General features: G+C 30.7%; 3 protein-coding genes, 1 non-coding gene and 1 pseudogene across 7 annotated transcripts; 2 read left to right on the forward strand and 3 right to left on the reverse strand.

The window, feature by feature from the left end:
- Positions 1–2157: 2157 nt before the first annotated feature.
- Positions 2158–4872, reverse strand: LOC103488949 (cytochrome P450 71B19-like). Its single transcript, XM_008447913.3, has 2 exons — positions 3520–4872; positions 2158–2857 (listed from the first exon to the last, which is right to left on the reverse strand). The coding sequence occupies exons 1-2, from the start codon at positions 4411–4413 to the stop codon at positions 2237–2239; spliced, it is 1515 nt and encodes a 504-aa protein (XP_008446135.2). The 5' UTR covers positions 4414–4872; the 3' UTR covers positions 2158–2236.
- A 2652-nt stretch (positions 4873–7524) lies between these two features.
- On the reverse strand, positions 7525–8260 carry LOC127151457 (cytochrome P450 71B26-like; annotated as a pseudogene).
- A 1984-nt stretch (positions 8261–10244) lies between these two features.
- On the reverse strand, positions 10245–12456 carry LOC103488948 (cytochrome P450 71B37-like). Its single transcript, XM_017044708.2, has 2 exons — positions 11279–12456; positions 10245–11025 (listed from the first exon to the last, which is right to left on the reverse strand). The coding sequence occupies exons 1-2, from the start codon at positions 12404–12406 to the stop codon at positions 10405–10407; spliced, it is 1749 nt and encodes a 582-aa protein (XP_016900197.2). The 5' UTR covers positions 12407–12456; the 3' UTR covers positions 10245–10404.
- Positions 12457–16576: 4120 nt separating this feature from the next.
- TRNAT-UGU (transfer RNA threonine (anticodon UGU)) lies at positions 16577–16648 on the forward strand. The gene has a single exon. It is a non-coding gene; the product is annotated as a tRNA-Thr (tRNA).
- Positions 16649–18175: 1527 nt separating this feature from the next.
- Positions 18176–21732, forward strand: LOC103488946 (E3 ubiquitin-protein ligase RGLG2-like). Of its 4 annotated transcripts, none has more exons than XM_051091227.1 (12): positions 18176–18318; positions 18560–18863; positions 19407–19491; positions 19722–19862; positions 19951–20064; positions 20144–20241; positions 20404–20483; positions 20552–20657; positions 20768–20895; positions 20980–21163; positions 21331–21387; positions 21477–21732. In XM_051091227.1, the coding sequence occupies exons 2-12, from the start codon at positions 18630–18632 to the stop codon at positions 21555–21557; spliced, it is 1308 nt and encodes a 435-aa protein (XP_050947184.1). In that variant the 5' UTR covers positions 18176–18318; positions 18560–18629; the 3' UTR covers positions 21558–21732. The 4 variants fall into 4 exon arrangements, with proteins under 4 accessions (XP_050947184.1, XP_050947183.1, XP_008446130.1 ...); XM_051091226.1 differs by having other exon boundaries at positions 18199–18331; XM_008447908.3 differs by lacking the exon at positions 18176–18318 and adding an exon at positions 18363–18483.
- Positions 21733–21762: the final 30 nt, after the last annotated feature.

The raw sequence follows: 21762 nt of genomic DNA on the forward strand, positions 1-21762 counted from the left end.
GTTTTTAATTACTCCAACCCTTTTTCAAACTCTCAAATTAAAGAATGCAAAAAGAATTAGTAGAGACCTAATTAAGCACTTAATGTTTTCATAACTAAGACAACTTGGAAACCAAAGACATAGATTTTTTTTTTTTGGTGCTTGAAGACTATGACTTGAACTTTCTTCATAGTCGATAATTGCTCTTCTAATATTTTATGTCAAAACCCCACCATATATATTTCTCTAAATTAATGGACGTGAGATGAAACCTTTTATCACAATGATTATGTGATGGTCAAATATCAGTAGATTTGTACAATAGGATGGAGATAATTTTCAGCCACAGAAATTATTAGTGATGTGATCTATAGATCATTTATTTATTTTTATAAAAAAATATTACATATATATTATCATTCCAATAATTCAAACATAAAAATTGCAGAAGTGAGTGATTGAGAGAAGAGGGGAGGGCCATTTAATACCAACTTTATTCATTGACTATCTATGTTTTGCTGTTACGTACCCCCAATTGCAATTATATATATATATATGGTTTATTTACAACTTTCCAAAGTTTGGGAATTTTTTCTTTCTTTCTTTTTCTGTTCCATCCTTATTTAAATGAAATTGCCATAAAAATTAACCCAAATATTTACAAAGTTTTCATAGTGTTTTAGAGGTTGATCTAGAGTTGGCCATAGTAGAAAAAGATTATGAACCAAGTGTTCATCTATTAAGAAGACACATTTTACATGTTATGCTTAGTTCTAAAATGTGGTTTTTCGAAATAGCTAGCTTAATTAAGCTAGCAACAATCAAATTAATCATATGAGAGATAAATTAGCTCAATTCTAATTTAAAATAAATAGGTTGGAGATTTGAACTCGAGACCCTTTATTCTCTAGTACATACAAGTGTCCGTTGAGCTAAACTCTTGATATCATCATTTTTCTATATTAAAACCTATTCAAGATCTGTATTAACATATTTATTTTTTATGGTTATTTACGATTATGATCCTAAGGTTTAGAGAAGTACATGATGGAAAATTTAGACATATACGTAATTTGAACAATTCAATACATTATATTGTTCTAAGTTTATTCCATATGAACTAGTGGGGAACCTAATGAACCTATAGATAATGGGCTCCAACTATCCAAAATTAACTAGTTAAATTCTTTTAGACCAAGTTAATCAACATTCATTAACTAATTGGTCATTCCACTAAAGTTCTCTAGTTTACACTCCCTTCACTATATATATTTGTGCCCATTTGATATAACCATGATTAGTAAATTAATATTCACAGGTTGTTCGTAATTTTGGCCAAGTCAAAATTACCATTTTACCTCCAAGATTACATATTGTTCTTTTAAGTCTCATTGATCCTCTAATGAACAATTGGTTTAAGATTCAACTTATAAATCGAATCCGGGCCAATGAGATGATAGGGTCCCTTGTTTAATACCTGGATTCAACACTCAAGGGAACAACCTATCTACTATCTTTATAACATGTAAGAGTAAATTTAGTCTTGCACCCTATGTACCCAGGGATCTTACACTTGAAATTAGAGGCTTATTGGGCCAATGATGTTGAGTTATCCTTACCGATGCAAATCTAAGAATAATCATGTGCAAACAAGAGTATACATAGTTGATTCAGGATTAAGATTAAGTTACCTATGCTTTGAAATTAAAATTAAGTTACATTGTAAGTTTAAAATAACGCAAAATTATTAAAACTCCAATTGCAACTTTATTGGATATTTTGTGAGTGTACAATCATTGGAGGAATTAATATTGGATATGTAATTCTCAATTGATCAATTGGAGTCATTTAGCTAGGTAGTTATACAAAATGGAGTATTGAAACTTTTTTAACACATTACACATTCACATTTTGATATATAAATTCTCTTAAATTAGATAATATTTTAAAAATTGAATGCTAAAAAGCTCTTATTCATTCGTACATTTAGATTTTCATCAATCTCTTGTTAGGGTCTCGACATTTAAAATTGATATTATTTCCTACATATCTAATAGAGTACTTGCGTGTGATTTAAGCATATTGAATGGTGGAGTTAAAGAGTTGGAAATGAATTATATTATTTGGGAAGTATGCTTTCTTTCAAGGTGTGGTTTCATTTGATTCTTAGGAGAAATATTTACCAAACTTCTTATAAATTTTATAAAGAAAAAGTTCATAAAAACATATATTGATCTTCAGAGATTGGAAATAAAAATTATGTAATGTATGGAAGAGGGACAAGTTTAAGAGGCAACTTCTTGTAAATAGTGAGACTAAACCCCAAACTCTCTTCCATATCCAAATCCTCTTCCTTCATCCCTTCCGGCAACTTCCAATCAAAATGATACAAAAGATTTGCCAAAGCAACCTCCACATTCTTGATCCCCAAATTTATCGCCGGACAAATCCTCCGCCCGGCCCCGAACGGCAGCAACTCGAAATGCTGTCCTCTGAAATCAATGCAGCTGCCTGCAAATCTCTCTGGTATGAATTCCTCGGGGTCTTTCCAGCATTTGGGGTCTCTTGCAATTGCCCAAGCATTGATTTGAACCATCATCTTCGGGTAAAAGTCGAAGCCTTCCATTTCGAAATGGGACATGACTTGTCTTGGAAGAAGAAGGGGTGCTGGTGGATGCAGTCTTAGTGTCTCTTTCACTATCATTTTAAGATATTGACACTGCTCTATTTCTTTGTCTGTTATGTTCCCTCTGTTGTTTTTCATGTGGCTTCTGATTTCTTGTTGAGCTTTCTTCATTAGTTTTGGTTTCTTTGCTAGTTCTGCCATTGCCCATACTATTGTTATGGAACTTGTGTCTAGTCCTCCCAAAAATATGTTCTGTCCATGCATATTCAAATAATACAATTTGTTAGAAAGGATGTGAGATAATCGAGAAAGAATGTGAAAAACATACCATGGCTTTACGTTTTAAATAGTATTTGTCAGACAGACAAATTTTTATTTAATAATTGGTGAGCTGCACAATAAAGAAAGAGATACTACTTGAATTTGATAGAGGAACCAACATATGCTGCTACCAAACTATAAAGTTTAAATATTAAATTGTCCCGTTTGAAAATGAAAATGCAACTAAATTCAAAATAAACTCAAAATAGAAGAACTTAAATTTTATTTTTCTTTGCGTTTTAATCTCACAAAATTTATTAAAAAAAAATAAGTAAAACTGTTTTGGTGCATCTTCATAAAAATCTATTTTCTAAGTCAACTTCAACTACACGTAACAATACGAAAAATGGATGGAAACCAAGATGCACGTCCGATATTTTTTTAAAAGGAATAAAATGAACGTCTCACTTGTCACGGGTGATGTCCCACTGTAACCGAACTACAAAAACTAGTTCTAGCTCCATTATTAACAGCTGCATTTATTACTCTAAAATTTTAAAAATAAGAAAAATATATAGTTATAATTATTTAAGAACCTAATTTAAACTTGGAGCTAGAATTAAGATGAATAAGGAAAAGAAGTTTGGGTTTACCAAAAGAATGCCTTTGATATGGTCATGAGTAATAGAAAGATTGGAAGAAGCTGATTGATCTTGCTTTTCGCCAAGTCCCAAAAGCACATCAATAATATCATCTTCCTTAGCTTCGTGATCTCTCCCAACACAAAGATGTTCATCAATCACTTCTTGAAACAAACTATTCAACTCATTATAAACCTTGTTAAGCCTTTTTTGATATCCACTAAACCACTCAATAGCTTTACCCACAAGATTAGGAAACAATTCATATGCACTATAACTTCCCAACAAAGCCTCAGCTTCATTCACAACCTCATGAAATCCATCTCCTTTACAAACCTTCTTCCCAAAAGCTATCCGAAAGATAATAGCAGCCGTGAAAGCCATGGACTTTTCAGTAAGATCAACAACATCCCCACAAGAAGCTGATTCCGAAATCGATTCGATAAGCGAATTCATTTCATGTTCTATAATGGGTTGGTAAGATTTTAGTCTCTTGAGACTAAAAAGCTCAAGAACGCAAACCTTTCTCACCTCTCGCCAGTAATCGCCATACGGGGAAAACGCAATGTCATGGAAGTCGTGAGTGAGTTTTCGGGCACTTTCGGTTTGTGGTCGACTGCAGGTTTGAAGGTCGTGTGTTTTTAAAAAGCCACGGGCGGCATCAGCAGAAGAGATGATGATGGTTTGAATGCCGCCGAGGTTGAGGCTTATGATGGGGCCATAAAGCTGAGAGAGATGCCATAGAGATTTATGTGGGAGCTTGCCAAGTTGGTGCAAGTTTCCTATGATTGGAAGCTTTGGTGGACTTGGAGGAAAATTCCCCTTTTTTCTATTTCTATTTTTCATCCATTTTAAGATGATCAATAGAAGTAGAGAGGATAACAAGATGAGGGGAAGAAGAGACATTTTTAGACTTCCACCAAGTTCAGAAAGAAAGGGTGATTGGAAAAGGGCCAGTTCTTTGAATTAAATAGACATACAACGATTCAATTTTGTCTGTTTTGTCCATGCACCACTCTAACTAATCTCACCAAACATTTCAAACCTTTTCAAATGTGTCAAGAGAAGTCATTAGATTTTAAATTCTAAAGTAAATTATCGTCATGGATTGAATTCTAACTATTTTTTTTAAATCCTTTGTTAAACTCGTGTGTAATTTTTTTTTTGAAAAAGTAAGAAACTAAACCATAATCGAGTTAAAAGCCTCCTCACCAACGGTAGAGAATAATTACCAATTTCTCCAAAGAAGGGAAGAAGAGAAATTAACAAAAACAATCCCAAAAGTTAAAGTAATATCATAAAATAACACAAGCTCTCGACCACCCGACGAAAGACAACCCCCCATGTAGTTATGAATCAATCTTCCGATCGACCATGCATCAACATCAATGTCGAATTTTGAGGCCTATTTTATTTGTTAGGAAGTGGAAAAAAACCAAACCTATCTTTAAATTCTTTTTCACTTGTGTCTATATCAAAATTTGTATATATATAGTAATTAATAATAGAAGATTCTTATTCATTAATATTATGTAGGTCTCGTGTGTGAATAGTTATTTGTTTTTTCAAAACTAAGTTGGAGAGTTACGTTTCTAGATTGTTGTAGAATGAAGAGTTAAACATATACTATAGAAAAAAAGGTCTATTTAATTTCACAAAATTGAATGGACACAATAATGTCACAATTTATTAGAGGTCCCTAACAATGCATATTATTGCACACCAAGTCCACTTGGTATATATAGTGATGAAAGAAAAGGAAAATTAGAAAATGGGGGTCACAGTGAAAACAACAACCTACAATGTTCTCACCACACACAAGAGATAGACTTTGATTGAATGTTTATTCATGCCCATGGATATTTTTCCCTATCTTTTAAGTGTTTCAATTTGGCAAGTTATTAATAAGTCCGCTGTTTTGGAAAGTAGAACTGGTACGTAATTGTTATAGATAGCAAAAAAAAAAAAAAAAAGTTATAAAATATAGTAAAAACTTAAAAGGACTAAAGAGAAGGGGAATTGTCAAAAATGACAAATTTGACAAAATATTTACAAAATATATCAAAATTTCATATTTTATTAATGATAGAAGTTGATAGGCACCGACATGCTTCTATCAATATAAAAGTCTATCAATATCAGCCATCCATAGAATCCAAAATTTTATTATATGTATTAAATATTATAAATTATTTTACTATATTTAGAAAGGTGTCTAAAAAAGAATTTAATAAATTTTGTTATATTTTATAAATAGTTTCAATATTTTATTTTATTTCTCTTTAAATATTTCTTGCATATATAATTACAAGATCACTAGTTACCCTTTAAATTATATGCATCTGTTGGGGTGTTAAAAAATACACTAGAAAAAATCGATCAATCTAACCAAATTTATATGATTCAGGTCACGCTATTTTTTATTGAATTGGATTGAGTTGAGTTCATACAAATTAAAGTTTGGATTGGATCGGGATTAGTAGAGTTTATATGAATGAAAGTCTTTTTAGATTATTTGATTGATTTTATAAGGTCCACTTAACCTAAATCAATCCAAACTTATTATTAATATATGTATATATTTTATTACTTAACAATGATCGATCAATACAAACCTTTATGGAAAATTATGGTAAAACGATAAAATTATTAAAAACAATATATAAATATAATAAAAATTAAAAAAGAAATCTATCATGATAAACGTATATTTGAAAATAATTTTAAATTTATTTTAATTTTACTTTTGAACCAATCCTAATTTTAGTTATTTGTTTGATAGCTTTGGTTAAGATTTTGTTTTAGTTCCTTTTGGAGAACCAGAAGATGGGATAAAATTAGAAGAAGCGATAAGGAGGAGGAGGAGAGTTTGTGGAAGTAATGGAAAGATGGCAATGTGGTCGGTCGACGAAGATGGCGACGCACCGCATAAAGTGGAAGCTGAATCGGTGGGATAAAGTTTAGCGAACAGTTTTTGTATTACTCTATCTAACTTACGACAACATTATTCATCATCTTAATTCCTATTTTATATATATATATATAATATTTATCCAAACTTCATCAATTCCCCACGCAAACTTTCTTCCCATCACTTCCAACTAATGATAATACTATATATATATAAGAAATTGAGTAATAAGATGAATTTGTTACGTGACAAAATTTGATTGAATGATTTAGTGGGATGCGTGAAAATAAGTGATGTTTGGGATGCATGTGACTATTTTTCTTGAAAGTTTAAAACTTTTTGACTTTTTGTATAATTAATACTATGTTGGTTGAATTATATTCATTTTCTTTGTTACCGATTTATTCGCTAAAATAGTGTAAAATGTTTGTATGGATAATTTAAAGTTTTGTATACATTTAAATTTGATTAGGATGCAAAAATTTAATACCTTTGTCAAAATTAGTCATTTTAACTCTATCAATTTTGCATTATATATAGTTTATATAATTAGGTTAAATTGTAATTTTTTGTAGTATAATAATGGATTGGACTTCTTTATCTTTCGGATTAATTACCACTAAATTAAGCTCACTTTGACAAGATTGTAAATCTAGTCTTTATAGTTTAGTGAAAGTCAAACTTTAGTTTTTATGATTTGTAATTAGAATTTATTAATCCCAAACGGTTTTGAGAAGCACTATTTAAACAGATTTAATCAAACCATAGACACTGTTTAATTATGAGATGTTATGAGTATGTTTGGAAATCATTTTGAGATGGTAAAAAATCACTTTTTTTTCTTGCCAAAATCATTTTTCCTTGGAAGTATTCGACATGAATTAAAATTAATATTAAAAAATATGAAACAATTTCAAATTGATTTTGGAGGAATTAGGTGAAATGGCTCTCAATCACTCCCAGAATGGATATCTAACTAAGGTTTTTTTTTTCTTTTTTTTAATTTCTTTCTCAAGACCTACACAAGTAATTATAAGGAAAGATTCAAACCATGTATGTTTTGTTGAGAATCTCGGGTTAGTTTTTTTTCCTTTCAACAGATTACGAGTGGTAATCAAACTATGCATATATGATTCTTTTTTTCCTGAGAATTTACAAAGATTTCATAATCTAAAATTACAATATAAATTGACAAAACTTCACCATAATTTGAGTACAGCCCTTCTATTTTTTTTTTTCCAATAAATAACAACTAAAAATTATGCTTTGGAGTTGAAGTAATGGACAGGAACAAGTTGAAGAGGTGATTTCTTGGAAACTGTGTCATACCAAATTCCTCTTCCCCATATCTATATCTTCTTCTTTCATTCCATTTGGTAATTTCCAATCAAAACACAATAACATATTAGCCAACGCTAGCTCCACTATAAAGCTTGTCATATTCATTCCAGGGCAAATTCTCCGACGATCCGATCCAAGCGGCAAGAACTCGAAATTCTGTCCTTTATAATCAATATTGCTTCCTATAAATCTCTCTGGTATGAACTCTTCTGGGTTTGTCCATATTCCCGGGTCTTGTCCGATCGCCCACACGTTGACATGAATGTGAGTTTTTGGGAGAATATCGTACCCATTTAGCTTAAAATGAGACGTCATGGCTTCTCTTGGAAGGAGAAGTGGGTCTGGTGTATGTAACCTTAGCACTTCCTTGACCACTGCTTTTAGATATTTAAGGTTTTGAAGGTCACTCTCTTTTACTATTTTATTTTCTTTTACACAATTTCTGATCTCATTTTGTAGCTTTTTCATTACTTTTGAATTTTTTTATCAACTCTGTCATTGTCCAAACAAGTGTGGTTGCTCCTGTTTCCACTCCAGCAAGGAATATATCTTAAAACAACTCGCACCCACAAGAGAATAATAGGACAAATATATAATTTGAAAAGAAAAATGACAATACTAATTGCAAGTTTTGTTTTGAGTTATTAATATATATTTAAAGAAACAACTAAAAAGTTTTTTAAAAAATCAAAGCTATTTTTCTTTTTTTCAAATTTTGACTTAGGTTTTAAAACCGTATAATATAAATAATAAACGAAGCAAATTGAAAATAGAAAAAGTGTCTTAGGATCAATCTCGCACAATTTTCCTCCCCGGTCTCATTTCAGTGACTCATAGCCGTTTTTAATTACAAGAATTGAAATTGATCAAACTAGAGAACTTAATTAAAAAGATTACGTTCTTATTTTTGAATTCACTCAGAAAAATGAAATCGATTGGATTTTTTTCTTTTAAGAAACCATACTATTTCATTAGCATAAAACTATAAATAATGTTGTCATTATTTGATAATTATTTGAATCTTTTGCTTTTAGTTTCTAAAGATATTGTTTATAGACATTAATAGCAACTTTAAATTTTGTATTTGGTTATATGCCAAATGTTCTCGAAATCAAAACTAACACTAGTAAGAAGTTGCAAAAAAGACAACTTAAAAATTCTCTTTTTTGATAGAGGTGAAATAATGGCATGAAATTGAATAAGTTTAGAATTAATTTCCAAAATTAAATGGAGTTTTAGTTTTAAAAAGATTAATCTTATAGATTTCTAATTTCACCCATACTTTTTTTAGTTTAAAGGTTACGAGATAATTACATGCATAATTTTTTTTATTTTAAAAATTATTAGCTTAATTTAATAATGTTCTAAAAGTCTTCGAAAATTTAATTCAATAATTTGGTAGGCCGATGTATGAAATAAAGTAATGTTCGGGATACATCTAAGTATTTTTCTTAAAAATTTAAAACTTTTGACTTTTTGTATAATTTCGGTTGAATTATATTCAACTTTTTCTACTAATTTACTCACTAATTTCAATTAAAAATAGTGAAGAAATTTGTATAATTCAATAATCTCAAGTGTTGTATACATATAAATTTGATTAACAATATGCAAAAAATTTAATACCTTTGTCAAAATTATTCATTTTAGCTTTATCAATTTTGCATGAGTTTGTATAATTAGGCCGTTAAAAGGGAAAGACTTTTTTTAGTATAACAATTGTGGTAAGAGGATTGAACCTCCTATCTCTCGGATGGAAGATTACGCTAATTACTACTAAGCTAAGTTCACTTTGACGATTGTGATATTAATCATTATAGTTTGGTGAAAGTCAAAATTTGGTCTTTATGATTTATAATTAGAATTTAATCCCAACGGTTTTGAAAGACTATTTAAATAGATTCGATCAAACCATATACACTATTTAATTATGAGATATTATGTGTTTGTTTGGGAGTGATTTTGGGATGATCAAAAATCACTTTTTCTCTTGCGTGTTTAACATGAACTAAAATTTATTTTAAAAAAATATAAAATAATTTCAAATTGATTTTGAAAGAATTAGGTGACATAACTATCAATTACTCTCAAAATAGATATCTAACCAAGCTTTAGAGTTAAATTTTGTTGGTTGGCCATTTGTGAATTTTATTTTTTTAATTTTAAATACTGAAACACAAGATGACAAACATTACCGGCCATATTAAATTGTCAAGAAAACAAATAATTATTTATGTTTTGAATTTTCTTTCGATATCTACATGTAAACATATATCAACCATTCATATAAGAGAAGTTTTCTGTGGTTACGAAACTTCCTAAACCAATCTTTTTTTTTTCTTTTTTAAAACCAACACAAGAAATTATTATAAGGAAAGATTCTCTAAAACTCTAATATGCAAGAAGCATCAATCCATGTATGTTTTCTTTTCTTGAGAATCCCATATTTAGTTGTTTTCCTTTCAACAAATTATGAGTGGTAATATTGACTTTTCAAAACATAGTTGCATATATATATGATTTTTTTTTCCTGAGAATTTACAAAGATTTCATAATCTAAAATTACAATATATAAAATTGACACAACTTCACCATATTTTGAGTACATCCCTTCTATTGTTTTTCAAATAAATAACAACTAAAAACTATGCTTTGGAGTTGAAGTAATGGACAGGAACAAGTTGAAGAGGTGATTTCTTGGAAGCTGTAAGACCCAATTCCTCTTCCATATCTATATCTTCTTCTTTCACTCCATTTGGTAATTTCCAATCAAAACACAATAACATATTAGCCAACGCTAGCTCCACTGTAAAGCTTGCCATATTCATTCCAGGGCAAATTCTCCGACCCGATCCGAACGGCAAGAACTCGAAGTTCTGTCCTTTGTAATCAATATTACTTCCTATAAATCTCTCTGGTATGAACTCTTCTGGGTTTGTCCATATTTCCGAGTCTCGTCCGATCGCCCAGACGTTGACATGAATGTGAGTTTTTGGGAGAATATCATAACCATTTAGCTTAAAATGAGACATGGCTTCTCTTGGAAGTAGAAGTGGGGCTGGTGTATGTAACCTTAGCACTTCCTTGACCACTGCTTTTAGATATTCAAGATTTTGAAGGTCACTCTCTTTTACTATTGTACTTTCTTTTACACAATTTCTGATCTCATTTTGTAGCTTTTTCATTACCTTTGGATTTTTTATCAGCTCTGTCATTGCCCATACAAGTGTGGTTGCTCCTGTTTCCACTCCAGCAAGAAATATATCCTAAAATCACTCGCACCCACAAGAGAATAATAAGACAAATATATAATTTAGAAAGAAAAATGACAACACTATGTTTTGTTCTGAGTTATTAAAAGATATTTAAAGAATATATATTTTGAGAAAAAGACAACCATTGTGCCGTTTTCCAATAAAAGTTGTCCTATGTTGCAAGTTCTAAAAAACTAGTAATAAATAATTGTTTTGTCTTTTTAACTATATAAAAGTGGGATATGCATGGGATTGATGCGGTTACCATGATGAGTGCTTTGATGCAATCTCTAGTGAGTTTCATTTCACCAAATTGAGAGCTATTCTTCTCCATTTTCAACAGAACATCAACAATGTTTTCTTGTTCATCATCATCGTTATCCTGAGACGAACGAGGACTCTCCCTAAACTTGATACGATCATCCACTATATGTTGAAAAAAAATATCCAACTCATTAAAACTCATCTCCAATCTCCTATGAACACCATTAACCCAATCAATAATCCAACCCACTTTAGGAAAATAATCAGCTGCTGAAGAGCTTCCCACTGCTGCCATTGCTCTTCTAATAACCTTTTGAAAATTCTCATTATCTAACTCACCCCCTCTAAACTTCTTCCCAAAAGCAATCCGAGTTATGATATTTGCAGTGAGTGAGTAAAATTTCTCACTCAAATCAATTGGATCATTAGATAATAATGAAGATTGAGAAATGGAATTTAACATCACACCAATCTCTTCTTCTCTTATCTTTTGAAACGATTGCACTCGTCTTGCGCTGAAGAGCTCAAGAACACAAATCTTTCGAACTTCCCTCCAATGCTCGCCATACGGAGCTAACCCGATGTCTAGATAGTTGTATGAAAATCTTGCATTAGCAACCGAGCGAGGGCGGCTACATGAAGCGAGGTCGTGAACTTTTAACACCTCTTTTGCAGCGGCGGCGGAGGAGACTACGACGGTCGGGATAGAGCCAAGTTGGAGGAGCATGACGGGGCCGTATTCTTCCGAAAGGTGACGAAAAGAACGATGAGAGAGAGAGGTGATCAAATGTAGATGACCTAAGAAAGGAAGCTTTGGTGGGGTTGGAGGAAGATGAACAATCACATTATTTAACTTCATCTTTTTTGAAAGGAGGAATAATAGAGAAGAGAATAGCAACATTGTTAGAGGAAGCCATGGCCACATGATAACAAAGCTATGCATAATCTGATCAAGGCTAAACATCTGATCTTTTTCTTTTAATGTTCTATCTATATATGGGAATAAAGTTGCATGCATGAAGATGTATATATATAGAGACTTTTTATTGGATTTTTGAACAATTAAACGTGTTGAATTTTGCTTCCTATATATCAAATGTGTTTCATGTAGACGATAGATATTGATCATTTAATTGTGATAGATCCTAATGCAAATTAAAACTTATTTGAGAGTATTACGGATATGAGGGACATGAATGTTCTGAGGATACGTAACTCCAAAGTAATAATGCAATGTTTTGGGCTCCATATAGAAAACCCATTTTGCTTCTCTTCTATGCAATAATCCAAACTTTGACTTGGAATCATATGTTGAAATCCTCGATCGAATCAATTGAGTCGATAACATAGCTTTATGTTGTATTTATTTATACGACATATGTTCATGACGTGGCGCAGAATGTACTGTTACGTGGCAAGCCTAAATACAAACAATAATGATTTTTCTTAATTTCTTTCAAAATTGACCCAAAATAATCTTGAATGGTTTTAATATGGGAATTGTATCCGAAGTTGACAAAAAAATTTTAAAAAAAAAGTATATAGCACCTTTTTTTTTTTCTTTTTTTAGCATTTTACTAATATAATAAATATGACAAATAATTCATGATATCAAACGGCTATTGAAAGGCTATAAAAGAATTATTCGCTATTAAATTTGCTATTTTTTTTATTTAGAAAATGAGGTGATATTCACTCTATTAATATTGTATCCGAGTAGATCAATTAGAAAGTAATGTAGTGTTCAAACTTTTGCATTGTTGTTTTTTTTTTTTCAATTAGAATTAAATGTGATATTCTTTTTATTTTATTTCTCATATTTCAAGCTCAGATGAGTTTTAGATGATATACATATACATACATATATAAATTTTAAATTTATCTTCATTTGCAAATTTAAGTTTTTGGTTCAAGATTGAACTAGTAGGAAAACGTATATTGTATCATCTAATATAATCTTTACCACTTATAGGCTTTGATATATATGTGAAAGATTCAAATAAGTAGAAATATATAATTCGATGGAGGCTTTGAACACAAGGATACTGCTCTAATATTACCATCCTAATTAAATCACTAGTTATATTAAATAAGTGTTTTCACTCCTTATTGACTTTAAAGAAATTTATATGTTTCAAACCACGAGCAAGGGAAAGTGTTAGAAAAAAGAATGTTAAAAATTTCCACCCATATATTAGCTTAAGCTTTTTAAATAATCGAATATTTTGATTGATATTTTAAGTTAAATCAGTCGATAATATTTTCTATCTTATTTTTATTAGAGGTTCTTTCCTCAATTATTTGGGAACTCATTCGTATCCTTTTCCTCCATGGTTAATATTCTTTAGAATTTAGTGATGAATAATCATAATTTCCCCACATGGTCAAAGAAAACAAAGGTATCACTTGCAAAATTTTGGCTAAATCAATCATTGTATTTAGCAATAATTGTGTTATGGTAAATAACGAAGCTGACAAAGCTCATATAAACCCAACATTTAGATAATCTATATTTGGAAATTGGAATGTAGGGGAAAAAAGGTTGCTTTTATAAGTGGTTATTTGGACAAACATGATAGTTTTGGAAAAAGAAATAAGGTAAAAGGGTTTGTTTGATGAACATAAATGGTGATTTCTTCTGCATTATATTGAATGACTTTTTAATTTTATTTTCAAATATAGTAAAATAAATTAATTTTTTTATAAAATATAATAAAATCTTCCTTTCTCCAAGGTTTGATTTAAAATTTTGTAAATATTTTGTCAATTTTACTATTTTTAACAATATTTTTCTTAGTTGACTTTATTTCCCTTTTTTTTATTTTTCTTCTTTATTTTTTTCCCTCTTCTCCTCTTTTTCTCTCTCTCTTTCTCTAAAATGGTTCTTTTTATTTGTATCTTTTTAACTAAATTTCTTTCTATTTATAAAAACTAGATTAAAAATTAATGGATCCTTTATTTAAAAAAAAATACTTTGAGTTATTTTTAATGGTATTTTTTTTTCTTTTTTTCCATCGGTATATTTTTTTCAAATTGAGTTTTAAATATTGGTAATTTTTTATTTATGAAATTTAATTATTTTTCTTACTAACTATTGTTTCATTATTTTTAACTCTTGTTACAAATATCAAAACTTGACTTTCCAATAACCCCTTTTATAAGCCTAAATATATAGAAGACGTGATAAACTTCATAAAAAAAAATAAAAAATAAAAAAAAAAAGATTAAACACTTTGTAATCTAATGAGGAAATAAATATAAAAAAAAAATGAAAAGAGGAAGAAAGTTTGAGTGGGGGAATTGAATGAAATTTTGGGTTATCATTAAGATTATAATGAATGTTGTAAGTTAGTGTTTTAAATTACACCAAAATTTTTGGTATGCGTTTGTCGTTTATCTTTTGAGAAGAAAAACACATTTTCTACATTTAAATCAAACCTTTGGGAAAAAGACTACAAAATGAAACCCATAGTAAAAAAAAAATTGGAACACCAAAATCAAAAAAATAATCGAAGCTCTCTTTTTAATTTTTTAATTTTCAATTTTAGACTTAAATTTTTAAACAGATGAATATAGATAATAAACGGAAAAATTTGAAAGTGAAAGAAGTGTCTTAAGATCCATCATGCACAATTCGAAAAATTGACATACTATGTAGTATCGGTCATTTAAATCTTCTACCATAACATGTATTGTTCTTAATTACAAGAATTGAAATCGATCCAACTGGAGATATAATTACGAAGATATTATTGTTCTTATTTTTTAAATTCACTCGGAAAGTGAAATGGATAGGAAAGAAACAACCCTATTAAATTAGCATAAAACTATAAGAAATGTTCTCGTTTGGTAGTTGTCTACTTTTTCATCTAATGTTTTCGAAATCAAACGAGATTAGGTTAATTTTCAAAAATCAAATGGAGTTTTAGTTTTAAAAAATTAATCTTGACTTAAAAGATTAGGAGATAACGTGCGTGATTTTTTTTTTTCTATTTTAAAAATTATTAACTTAATAAATACTAATGAGTTTCTTTTACTTTTACTAATTACTTTCTAAATTCTTCAAAAGTTTATAAAAGTGAAAAAGGAGTAGTTTATAAGATATATTTTTGTTTCTTAAAGATTGACTAAAAGAAAAAGAGGAGAAATTTAAATTAGAAGAAGAAAAATGGATAAGAAACAAATTGAAAACTAATTAAAAATTGATATCACGTCAAAATTTGATGTAAGTCTTTTACTGTCGTCTGTAAATTATCAATCAAATGAAATTTATACTATAATCAATATTACCTATACTACTTAGAGTACAAGGTGTCAAGACCGAGTCAATCTGCATGGAAGCACAAAGATTAGTTTCTCAAAGATAATTATTTTGTTCAAGTGATAAATGAAGTGGTTTGAGATTCGAGGGAATAAAGTGTAAGAAAAATAAAGATAAATGTGCAATCAACCCAAAACATTCTAGTTTAATAAGTGCAAGAAAATTAGCTTAATTAGCCAATTTTATTAAATGAGAAGCATCCTAATCAAGTCAACTATCAACATTACGCTTTAAAGATTCCACTCGGATAAATTTCTAATAGAAAAATCCTAATTAGAAATTTAATATGGTCTTTCCTAGGTCAATAAAACAATGCTCTTTGTTGTTGACCAAAAATCACAAGCCTATCTAACCTATTGCTTCTTGGAGATTAACATACAACTAACTATATGTCACCTATTATACATTAATCTAAAGCATGTAATTGCACACTCATACATTGGTAGTCGACGAACAACAAAATCATTTTCTATTAGGTGGAAAACATAGAGACTCGCATCTTCTTGGCTTGATTACAAAGAATTATACACAAGAAAACCCTAAAATAAAATGTTGTAGATGGATAGAAGGTGGAAAAACGAAGATAACAAATGGTCATACGTCACTAGATCAAGAGAGATGACCTAAAACCAAAGTTGCATATTCCTAATCGTGCGACAGTGCCACAACGTTGTAAAAAAAAAAAATTGTTTATGTATTCAAGCGTCGTAGAGAGTCGTGGCGTCTTCTCTTAGTGGTAGTTTCGTAATTTTAAGCTTTGACATGAGTAGTGAATTATTTTCCATGAAATCATTTTCGAATTATTAGGGTGATCCATAGTCAACAAGAAATTATTTCAATTAATATCGAGTATACCAATAAATTACAAAGTTTGTGGTTAAAATTTCCTTAAATGGGCAAACGAAAAGATATGGTATTTGTTAGATGTAAAGTTAATTAACAAATTAGTAACTTAATCAGACGTAATTAGTATCAACAGCCCCTATAGCTCAGTGGTAGAGCGTCAGTCTTGTAAACTGAAGGTCTGTAGTTCGATCCTGCATGGGGGCATCTCTTTTTTCCTTTCTATTTTATATTTTTTCCTTCCCAACAGATCTTTCCAATTTGCTTTATCAATTCTTTCTTTATTTGCTTTGTTATTGAAAATGAATTTAATAAAATCTTCTTTTATTAAATTGGTCATTAATCGTAGTCGAAAGCATATACATAGAAATTTCTCAACCAAAAAAAAAAATTAGAAAATGAAATTTGTACAATCTATAGACCGAGTTAAGAATGGACGAGTCTTAGATCATCCGATTACTTATTATCGATTTTTTTTCGTTTTTAGCGTCATTCAATTTGTATATTTCTTTCTTGGGAAAGTTTTCTTTATGACTTTTTTTTTTTCTTTTGAATTATGTATATATAAACAAGTTTGTTCTTAAAAGTCTTCTAATATGCTTCTTTGTACATTTTTTTTTAATTTTTTGTGCTTTCTTTTATTAATTCGGGTTCAAAAGACGAAAGTGTTCTTGGGGAGAACTAAAAGGATGGTCAACTTCCATTCAAAAAACGATTAAAAAAAACTAAAATTCTTTTTTTGTTCTTTCTTTTCTATTAAATCTTTATTAGAGGATTGTAACCTATATGTGTGCCACGGTTTCATACAAAAAGAAAATAAGATCTTTATTTGAATACCGTTTGTGTTGACTATTGTTTTGGAAATTTGTTTTCTGATGATAGAATACCATTATATGTGCACTTTATATAAATTTCTTTATTCCAATTTTTAAAATCATCAAACCATTCAAAAGCTACAAATAATAGCATACAGTTAAGGTTTTCAGTTAGGGTAAGACAATATATCTTTTAAGAACTGATTGAGTTACTAACAAAGAACCTTCAAACTTACGGAATTGTATAAATTATAATATTTGTATAAGTTTAAGAGTTCAACTTTTATCATTTGTCCGTCTAATTTTTAAGATTATTGTTAGCTTGCGGGTCTAAATTCAATATCGGTATAAGTTCAAAGTCCAATTTTAAAAAGCATTTTGAACTTTCTTTTTCGTCTTCTTTTTTTTTTAATTCAATAATATGAAATGAGGGATTCGAACTCCTACCCTCATACTACGGGAAAAAGTCATTCTTACTAATAGACTACTTACGGAAAAAATTTAATCCTTACATGAGTATCATACTTCCTTAATTAACAAGAAAAATTTATCTCGATAATATAGTGACCTCGAATCTCAAACTAATGTGGATTGAGCCGTGATAAATTTATCGAGGTAGTACGACAAATTCTCCCACTTTGACTTTTTTTAAAATAGCATGAAAAGGAAAAAAGGAAGATCACAAAGTGGTCGGCAAGAATATCTAATTTAAGCCACATCAACCATATAACAAAGTTTTGACCTTAGTTTATGATATGATGGATTTAATAACTTCATCTTGTTTTCTTACGCATGCTATTGCGTAAGAAAACTCATCAATCGCTTATGCAATAATATGGTGTCATAGTTGAGTTTAAAGTTTTGACTAAACCCATTTTTCTCTATTCCTTGGCTCATACTTTTTCCACACCAACATTTTCTTCTATAGTTTATACATTTTGGAAGCTTACCCAAGTTATTAATCCAACAAATTTACAATCATTTCTGAGCAAAATCTCTTTTTTACCCAAATTCAAACTCAGAAAGAGACCAGGAAACTTCTCTACTTTCAATGATAAAGTGGTAATTTGAACAGGTCAACCATGTTAATTTCTTGGTCTTTGTTTATTAAATTTTCCCCCAAAGATTTTCTTCATCTTTGTAGCAACTTCAGAAAGAGATATAAACTACCCAAGTTTTTTGCCATTGCAATCTCTGAATGGCTCTGTTTTTCAAGATCATTTGCTGGTAAATAGAAGACCCAAGAGTTAATTTTTGGAGTTTGGAGAGGATTGTTCATATTTCTTTCTCTGCGGTTTTGCAGGTGAATTAGTTGAATTCGCGTGTTTTTCATTTTGCTTGATACTGAAGGAATTTTGTAGAGTTTTGGAGTGATGGGAGGAAAGAATTCTAGGGAAGTAGGTCAAAGAGAGTTTGGTTCATATGGGTCTGGCAATTCTTCAACATGGGATCAATACAATTATCCTCCACCATCACCATCACCATATGTTCAACAATATCCATATACAGAACCCTCTGGATATGGCTCACAAACTCCACAACAACCACGGAGAAGGCTTGACAGAAAATATTCAAGAATAGCAGATAATTACCAATCCTTGGATGAGGTTTTAAAATATCTATCTTTGTCTTATGTCATTATTGTTTGATGTTTCACTTCACAAAGGATGTATTTTGTTTCTGTCTGCTGTTTTGTGAAAGGTGTTTAAGAACTAGATTGTTAAACTTTCAGGTTGTGTGAGAAAGTTATCAATGAGCTCCTTGCATTTTGACAAGGAGGAAAGTAGTGGATTTATTGCTTGAATTTTTACCTCCTCGTATGAACTTTGTATTAGCTGATATAACATTAGATTTACCTTCGCCCATCAACTTAATCCAGGAAGTTATGTGTTTAAAACTTGAAAATGGAATCAGTCATTTTCTGCAAAAACTTGAAACAGGGGCAAGGATTGGTGTCCTAAGTTATAAAATTCAAGGTATAAAATAGTTTAATGATTGAGTTGGGCATAGAAGTTGCACTCTTTGAGGTTAAAATAGCAAATGGAATCAGTCATTTTACCATGAGAAATTTATCTACCGCTGATGATAACAGATAGCAACACCATTGTGGTTTCATTTTCTGATCTGTTAATAATGTGGTTTTACAACAGGTGACCGCTGCTCTTGCTAACGCTGGACTTGAGTCATCTAATCTCATTGTAGGAATTGATTTCACGAAAAGCAATGAGTGGACAGGTCAGTTTTCATCTCATAGTTTCTAGTTTGACACTTTTAATTAGGGCTATTGCAACGGGTAGGGTAGCAAATATAGAAATATAGGGCTATTGCAACGAATCTAAATTTTGTTATATCTGCAAATTCTTTTACATCGTAATATATTTGCTAATTCTTTGAGTTTGATTGTTATGTTATCAATTGACCTATTTTACTAGTCTTATAGCATGTTGAAACCCTTCTCATCGTAGGTTCCAGGTCGTTTAATCGACGTAGTTTACACCACATTGGAAATGAGCCGAATCCGTACGAGCAAGCTATATCTATAATAGGGCAAACGTTATCAGCTTTTGATGAGGATAACTTGATTCCGTGTTTTGGATTTGGTGATGGTAATTGCATTCACTCAAACCGCTATCTCGGTTCTTGCTATAATCTTTTGTTGACTGATTATTGAGAGTTGAAGTGTGTTTTTTGCAGCATCAACCCATGATCAAGATGTTTTTAGCTTCTACCATGATGATAGGATATGTAATGGATTTGAGGAAGTCTTGCATCGTTACAGGGAAATTGTTCCCAACTTAAGACTTGCAGGTAATTGTTTTTTTGTTTCAATCCATTTGAGCTGTGACCATATGGCTTACTTTAACCCTTCTTTTCTCCCTTCTTGTAGGTCCTACATCTTTTGCACCAATAATTGAGATGGCCATGACAATCGTTGAGCAAACTGGTGGTCAGTACCATGTTTTGCTGATAATTGCCGACGGGCAGGTCAGTCCGATTTCAAACTACGAAGTTATTCAACAACAATCCTTATGATCTTAGGATACAAATATGTCTGAAAAAACTTTTAGATGTTGATGATGCATATTGTTACATCATTTGGCTTACCTTAATAGTATTCATGTCTAAAAGATATCCTCTTAAAATCAGGTCACAAGAAGTGTTGACACACATAATGGTCAACTGAGTTTACAAGAACGAAAGACAATCGATGCAATTGTAAGGGCGAGGTAAATATCAAACAACTTCATTTTTTATTATCAAATTCCTTTTTCTTAAAGCACAAGCATACTTGCAGTGAGTACCCTTTGTCGATAATCTTCGTTGGTGTTGGAGATGGACCTTGGGATATGATGAAAGAATTTGATGATAATATTCCAGCTCGAGCTTTCGATAATTTTCAGGTTTTTGACTGCTATTTCCATGGATGAAAGATTTTTCTTGGTTTTTCTCCCCTTCACAACTTGAAAGATATGCTGAATATTGAAAATTGCTTTGTGTATTCCTATCTTAGTTCGTCAATTTTACTGAGATAATGTTGAAAAATGTAAACAATGTGAGAAGGCAGACAGAGTTTGCTCTTGCTGCACTGATGGAAATACCTTCTCAATATCAGGCAACTCTAGAGCTTGGCATATTGGGGTATGCATTCACTATTTGAAATTGGAGATTCAAAGGTTTATTTATCGATTTTACAATTGCTATTTCTTTACTGTTGATGAGCAGAAGACAAAGAGGTAGTTCACCAGAAAGAGTACCTCTTCCTCCTCCTCTGTACAGTGCAACATCTTCAAGTGGCTACCCGAGAACCCCGTGCTCCAACAGTTTTCAGACCAGAACACCTTCGCTTGGTAGATACAACCAAGGAGTTGGCACAAATCCATCCTCTAGTTCTCCTTATGACAACCAGGTTTCTAATCACTTTGTTGCTAGCAATTAATCTCTTTATCCTAACCAGTTATTCTTTTAGTTGAAGTCTATTGAACTTTAAGCTTCATATCATTTTAACTACTATTGTTTGGATCTCTTCTAGTCAAGACTAATCTTTTTTATTGTGGATGTGGCTTGGCCTTGCAGCTTTGCCCCATTTGTATCACTAATCCAAAAGATATGGCTTTTGGTTGTGGCCATATGGTAAGATTCAAATCCAGTAATTATTCTAGTAAATGAAACTCATTCTCCTTTGTAGGAATATTCACAAATTCTTCTACATCCTATTACAGACATGTTGCGACTGTGGAGAAAATCTCGAGTTGTGCCCCATATGCCGAAGCTTTATCCAGACTAGAATAAGACTCTATTAAGTCTTGCCATGCAGTACAAATGTATCGCTTAACCTATTTCTTGGTTCCTTGAAACTAACGTTGAAGGTCAAGGTTTCAACACAATTTTGAGGGTGTACATTACCAAATTGTCTTGATTGTGTTTTGAACCTACCCCTTTTAATGACAGTTTCAATGGCATCAGTATTGCTCTCTATTGGAATTTGTACATATGGGGAATGTTTTT

The sequence above is a fragment of the Cucumis melo genome, chromosome 10, assembly GCF_025177605.1.
Source record: "Cucumis melo cultivar AY chromosome 10, USDA_Cmelo_AY_1.0, whole genome shotgun sequence".
In the NCBI taxonomy this organism is placed as follows: domain Eukaryota; kingdom Viridiplantae; phylum Streptophyta; class Magnoliopsida; order Cucurbitales; family Cucurbitaceae; genus Cucumis; species Cucumis melo.

Coding starts and splice junctions, on each gene's coding strand:
- LOC103488948 (XM_017044708.2), bottom strand. CDS start 12,406: ATGATCAATATCTATCGTCTACATGAAACACATTTGATATATAGGAAG. Junction 11,026..11,278: donor GCATCAAAGCACTCATCATG/GTAACCGCATCA, acceptor GAGTGATTTTAG/GATATATTTCTTGCTGGAGT.
- LOC103488946 (XM_051091227.1), top strand. CDS start 18,630: ATGGGAGGAAAGAATTCTAGGGAAGTAGGTCAAAGAGAGTTTGGTTCA. Junction 20,658..20,767: donor GAGCTTTCGATAATTTTCAG/GTTTTTGACTGC, acceptor TTCCTATCTTAG/TTCGTCAATTTTACTGAGAT. Junction 20,896..20,979: donor CTAGAGCTTGGCATATTGGG/GTATGCATTCAC, acceptor GTTGATGAGCAG/AAGACAAAGAGGTAGTTCAC.
- LOC103488949 (XM_008447913.3), bottom strand. CDS start 4,413: ATGTCTCTTCTTCCCCTCATCTTGTTATCCTCTCTACTTCTATTGATC. Junction 2,858..3,519: donor ATATCAAAGGCATTCTTTTG/GTAAACCCAAAC, acceptor ATGCATGGACAG/AACATATTTTTGGGAGGACT.